This window comes from Acyrthosiphon pisum, chromosome A2, assembly GCF_005508785.2.
Source record: "Acyrthosiphon pisum isolate AL4f chromosome A2, pea_aphid_22Mar2018_4r6ur, whole genome shotgun sequence".
Lineage (NCBI taxonomy): Eukaryota > Metazoa > Arthropoda > Insecta > Hemiptera > Aphididae > Acyrthosiphon > Acyrthosiphon pisum.
In genome coordinates this window covers 43955938-43961823 of record NC_042495.1, presented here as the reverse complement: position 1 = coordinate 43961823, position 5886 = coordinate 43955938, and the positions used below count along the sequence as shown (strand labels likewise).

Here is a 5886-nt window from a genome sequence, read left to right as displayed (position 1 = left end):
CATAAATCCAAATTTTGACTTACCCTAACTTGGTTAGTTTTGTAAATAAAAAAAAACTTTTAATACAAAAAATGTTTAAAAAAAAATAATCTATCCGAATATGTAGGAAAAAAAAATAGTGTTTCCATTTAAAAAAATGTAAGTTGTATTGCACAAGCGCATACTAATTGTGTTAAAAATTTGAAATTTATCTGAGAATTTGTATTTAAGACTTAAGTACTCCCTATCACTTCCCGAAAACCCCATTGCAATACAAGGTCATCCACCTGACTTATTTAATGTTACCTTAAATCGTGATCACACTGTATATGGTGGCCACTAATGGTAACACGATGTAGAGAAAATCTCCTCTACATTGTGATTTGTGAATTGTGACTGGTAATATTTTTTTTATCATGATGTTATTCATAATAATGTCATGTTTTTTACTATCTCGTTATTTTGCTATCAAAATAATTTCATTTCAACAACATTACTATCATATTATAGGCAGTTATCGCTTATCAGTTTGTCACAACTCACAACTTACACAGTCTTACTCAGTCTACTCACCAGTCACCATATTTATTCCGGTTAAATTTTCAAAAAATTTGATTTGTTCAAATATTTGACACAATTCCCATTTACAGTGTTTGAGAAACAGATCTTAAAGATTCAACTGTAATCTTAGTTTTGCATTTTAAATACATCTAATATATTTTGCTCAGTTAAATATGTCAAAACTCTCAGTGAAGACCAACGACAATGTCACATTATGTGTTTTGGTATCCGATGAAAATCCAGAACTAAAATTTATACTTCTAGATAACGAACCTTTAATATTGGGTAGAACACAACAGACTGGAATAGTTGATCAAAGAATGTCGAAAAATCAAAGTAAATTAAATAAATACCTGTATATTTCCATATAAATTATGTTTGTATGTGATAAATCTTTTATTATTTCTATGAGAACATGGGTTTATTCATGTTTATCTCATCTGATCTGCTATAAGTAATACAATTATAATGATATACATATACATACGTACATATCTACATAAGTGTCACTGCTCATTAAAATTTTTAAATAAATCCGTTTCTTTTTTGAAAATAGTTTCAATACCAAAAAATTAAATAATACCTATGTATAGGTATATTTTTTTTCCAATGTAATTGATACCTTATACCCGATTAATTGTATTCAGATTAATACTGTTAGAAATTGATTTTAGTACCATACATAGAATATTACAAATATTTATACTAATAACTCATAAATATTTTATTATATCTACTTTATAAATTGTTATTTAATGAATTATTTTATTTTAATAATAAACTGGAGCCCATGTTGAAAACTTAATTAAAAATACTATAGTACCTATACTTAGTTTTATTTTAATTTAATATGTCTTTGAAGTATCTGGTAGGTATCCCTAATTAAATTAAATCAAAGACTTTGGTTGTATATAACTTAAATTCTTGATTTACATATAGATATGCGTTTAATTTTAAAATTTTTTTAGTGAAATTTGTTGCTGACTATTCTACGGCTCGTGTATTGGTTGAACAATTAGGTAGCAACAGGTCAGCTGTTAACAACGAATCTATGATAAAAGGAGAAAAGAGACTCTTAAACCATGGAGACAAAGTGTCATTGTTGTTTAACAGCAATTTTACATATCATTTGGATTTTGTTACACCTCCTACTTATGGTGTAGACTCCAATAAAAGGACAACTAATTGCTTAGAGAAAGAAATTTCACCTAAAAAACCTCGCTCAGATTCTACATCTAAATGGGAAACTAGAGATGGTACGTTGTTGGTGTATAATAGTTCAAATATTGTTCATAAAAATAAGGTAAATGTTAATCAATTAATATTGTTAATTTAATTTGGTCTTTTATTTTAATGTTTGTATTTGGTATTTAAGATAGCAGCATTTGATATGGATGGAACACTTATTGTTACACAGTCTGGTAAAGTTTTCCCTGTTGATGAGAATGACTGGCAAATTTATAGCCCAGAAGTTATTACATCTATTAAGAAATTGTCTGATGACGGTTACAAAATAGTTATATTTACTAATCAAGGAGGTATTGGGGTTAATAAAGTAAATGAAAAAACATTTAAAAAGAAAATTGAAAATATTCTCAAAGTGATTAAAACACCAGTTCAAGTATATATAGCCACTCGAAAAGATATATACAGAAAACCTGCTCCAGGAATGTGGAATATTTTGGTTTCTGATGTAAGTTGCTTTTTATTTTTTTTCTAATCTTGGTACAGCCTCAACTGCTTAAGGTTATTAGCTTAGAAAAATATTAAATATTAATGCTATATATATGAATAAATACATTGGTTTTCGTAGATTGAGTTATACGTATCAATATATTTGAGGAATAAAATAATTATATTGCTGTTGTGTTAAATTAACCCATTATGTCCTAGCGCACCCATATGGTAACGCGAAAAATAATTTCTAAAAATAGCTGTATTAAATTGGTTATTTTTAGTAACTATAGAAAATAAAAACAATAAATATTTTAAAAAAAATTACTTCGGACTTAATGGGTTAAGCTTAATCGTAGTTATTAAACAACTAAAAAATAACATTAATATTTTTTATTTTAGTACAATGGAGGTTTATCAATTGACATGGATAAAAGTTTATTTTGTGGTGATGCAGCAGGCCGGCCTGCTCGTTCCAGTGCTGATGGCAAACAAATTAAAAAAGATCATTCATGTTGCGACCGCTTATTTGCCATGAATATTGGTCTCAAATTTTATACTCCTGAAGAATATTTTTTAAAAGAATCTATTGAAGAATTGTATGCATTACCAGTATTTAATCCAAACGATGTGATGTCTAATATCCTCTACACAGATTTAACATCTAAAGCTTTGTTTTCTCCTAATAAAGAAGTAAGGCTTCTTCAGCACATTCAGTTTTTAATATTTGAATAATAATAAAAATAATTTTTAGATGATCATTATGGTTGGTTGTCCTGGTTCAGGGAAAAGTTATTTTGCATCAAATAAATTATTTTGTCATGACCGAATGAAAATAATTAACAGAGATACACTAGGCTCATGGCAAAAATGTGTTTCTGAGGCTAAAAAATACTTAAGTGGTGTTAGTTGGAGTGTAGTAATTGACAATACAAATCCTGATATAGAATCAAGAAAACGCTTCATTGATATAGCTAAAAGTTTAAAAATCCCATGTCGAGTATTTTTAATGAATGTATCCAAAGACCATGCAAAACATAACAACAAAGTAAGTATAAAAACAAAGTCACTTTTAACATTTAAATAATTAAAATATTATTTAGAATCTGTACACTATACTATGCCATGAAGTTAGTTTAATATTTTCTATTCAATTTGTTAAATAATGTATACGAAATATAATATAAAAGTAATAAAATAATTTTATATTTTCTTAACCTCACCTCAATATTATAAAACTGTATCTACAAATGTATAGGCATGTTTGACATTTGTTAACTCTATATATTATTATTATTATTATTTATAAATTTTTATTTTTGTTTTTTGTTGTTTAAATACTAAAAAAAACAACTATTTTATATAACAACATTATATACAATATGATCTGAAATTTTATTTTGTTTTTTTATACAGTTTCGAGAACTAACTGATAGAAAACACCAAAAAGTATCAGATGCTGCAATTCATTTTTACTTGTAAGTATAGGTAATAGTAGGAACATAATTTATTGTAGGTATAGATGTAGCAGGTGTTCATAAAAAAAATCATTTATTGAAGATCCATTTTTCTCCTAAGCAGTTTATTTTGTTTTAAACAATTGTTATATCTGATGTTTGAAACTTAGTGTAAGAACTGTGGAAGTCACTCTGCCTTATAGTTGTTTTTAGTGTACCTTGTAATTAAATACATAGGTTATTGTAATGGATGTGTTAACTTGAATTCAATAATAAATCATTGTTTACGTAAAATTATTGAGTTCCTCAAAAACTTAAACATCAAAATATTTATTATTTTATTTTATTTGGTTAAACATAATATTTAATATTATACCAAATAGAAAAAATAATTTATTAATATAGTTAGACTTTTTTTATGGTTTTTACTATGTTGTACATTTGTAAGACAGAGAACACACGCTGGTGTAGCGTCCTCTTAAGTGTTAATATTTGATTACAATTGGAATTTGTTTGTTTAAGAAAAATTACATAATATTATATAGTATATAGGGTGTAACAAAAAGACCTGACAGATGAAATAACTTTTGTTATAATCAATATTTAAAATTTTTTTTATATATATAATTTATATTTAGTAGCTGCTTGCGCTACACATATAACATAAAAAAATATATTTAAATATTTTTGGATGAATTCAAAATAGCCAATTTGTTAATTTGATTATTAGAAACATTTTCACACTAAAAACATTTAGCTAAGTCAAGATTTAGCTTTTTTAGATTTTAGATATTTAGCTTTTCAAAATTTTATTTTTTTTGGGAATTTAGCAACATGACTATATTTCTTAAATTATTTACTTATATAATTTTAGTAATTTTTGTCATGCGTTTAAGTACTTACCATATATTTTTTTTTTCAAGCTCTTCCTGTTACATCCTGTATATAAATATTATTAAATATACAAAGACAAATACTATAGTAATTGCTTTTAATTAAAATCATCTGATTGTGAAATATATTTTTATCTTATTTTAATTATGCACATTATAACAATTACACAAGCACATTTGATTCTGAGTTCTGTTTATACTAAATCACATAATGGCTTACTGATTTTCTAAAATCTCCAATTAGGCCTTTTTATTTTAACAAATTTTATATACTCTTAGACTTTTTAAAACATACTTACTTATACACTTTAAATTTGTTATTTTTATAAATAATTTGTAGTGTTGAATTTTTTTTAATATACTTCTATTTTAAAACCTTTAATTTATCAATTTATCAGTAAGAAAATAAAGTGAACTTTAAAATCAGAACATCACAATTCACAGTAGTTTAATAAATTCATCATTATTTGAAATAAATTTGTTTACTTACTTATTTTTCAGTTCAAAATTCCAAGAACCATCCAAAAATGAAGGTATTGACGAAATAGTTAAAATAAATTTTGTTCCTCATTTTAAAGATCCTGAGCATGAGAAACTATATAAAATGTTCTTGCTCTGATATAAGTAATTTTTAATTCTTTTAAAAGTTTACTATATTCAAATTTTAATTGTATAATTTATTGAGAATATTACGTTATTTTAAGTATTAATTTATAGCAAATTATAAATGCATAAATAACTTTTTAAAATGTAATCATATAAACTAAAATGTGTTCTAATTTAAACGGTTTTGTTGTAGTAAACTGTTTCTCTTTGTAAATATATATAGTTAATAAAAATCTAATTTAATATATTGATGAATTTGAATAACTGTTTTAAATTATTTTTAGATTCTGAGTAGAACGATGAATGTATTGATTTTACAATGATGTGTTTTTTTTTTTGTTTTTTTTTAATTTTTATAATTTTTTTTTGTGTCTGTGTACACGATAAGTAGTCGAAATAATGCTTTGATTTTCAACTTCAGTATCTTGTTCGATTGGAAATGAATATCGTTGTGCATTGGGGAGGTCAAAATTTAAAATTCACAGTAATTTTCAAAAGCGCCAAGAAAAACCAAAGAAAAATTAAGGAAAAACGGGAATTTTTACGAAAAATCGATTTTTCACAAAATTGAAATTGGTTTTTGGTGTAACTTTAAAAAAATGACCGTAGATACATGAAATTTGGACTGAATGTTTATATAAGCATTTTCTATACACCATAACATTTTCAAAATATTTTGACTTATTTTGAGCTCTTTACGGACATTGTCAGTTTTC

The 5886-nt window shown here is 25.1% G+C and overlaps 1 protein-coding gene across 1 annotated transcript; it reads left to right on the top strand.

The window, feature by feature from the left end:
• Positions 1 to 512: 512 nt before the first annotated feature.
• On the top strand, positions 513 to 5425 carry LOC100161428 (uncharacterized protein F21D5.5). Its single transcript, XM_001948065.5, has 7 exons — positions 513 to 876; positions 1509 to 1843; positions 1916 to 2233; positions 2617 to 2907; positions 2969 to 3262; positions 3631 to 3692; positions 5066 to 5425. Exons 1-7 carry the CDS (start codon positions 714 to 716, stop codon positions 5181 to 5183), a joined length of 1581 nt encoding a protein of 526 aa, XP_001948100.1. The 5' UTR covers positions 513 to 713; the 3' UTR covers positions 5184 to 5425.
• The last annotated feature ends 461 nt before the right edge of the window (positions 5426 to 5886 follow it).

What these genes read in the sequence shown, in the direction of transcription:
- LOC100161428 (XM_001948065.5), top strand. Translation starts at nt 714, where the DNA reads ATGTCAAAACTCTCAGTGAAGACCAACGACAATGTCACATTATGTGTT. An exon ending in AAGAATGTCGAAAAATCAAA is followed by an intron (nt 877 to 1,508) that starts GTAAATTAAATA and finishes AAATTTTTTTAG; the next exon opens with TGAAATTTGTTGCTGACTAT. An exon ending in ATATTGTTCATAAAAATAAG is followed by an intron (nt 1,844 to 1,915) that starts GTAAATGTTAAT and finishes TTGGTATTTAAG; the next exon opens with ATAGCAGCATTTGATATGGA.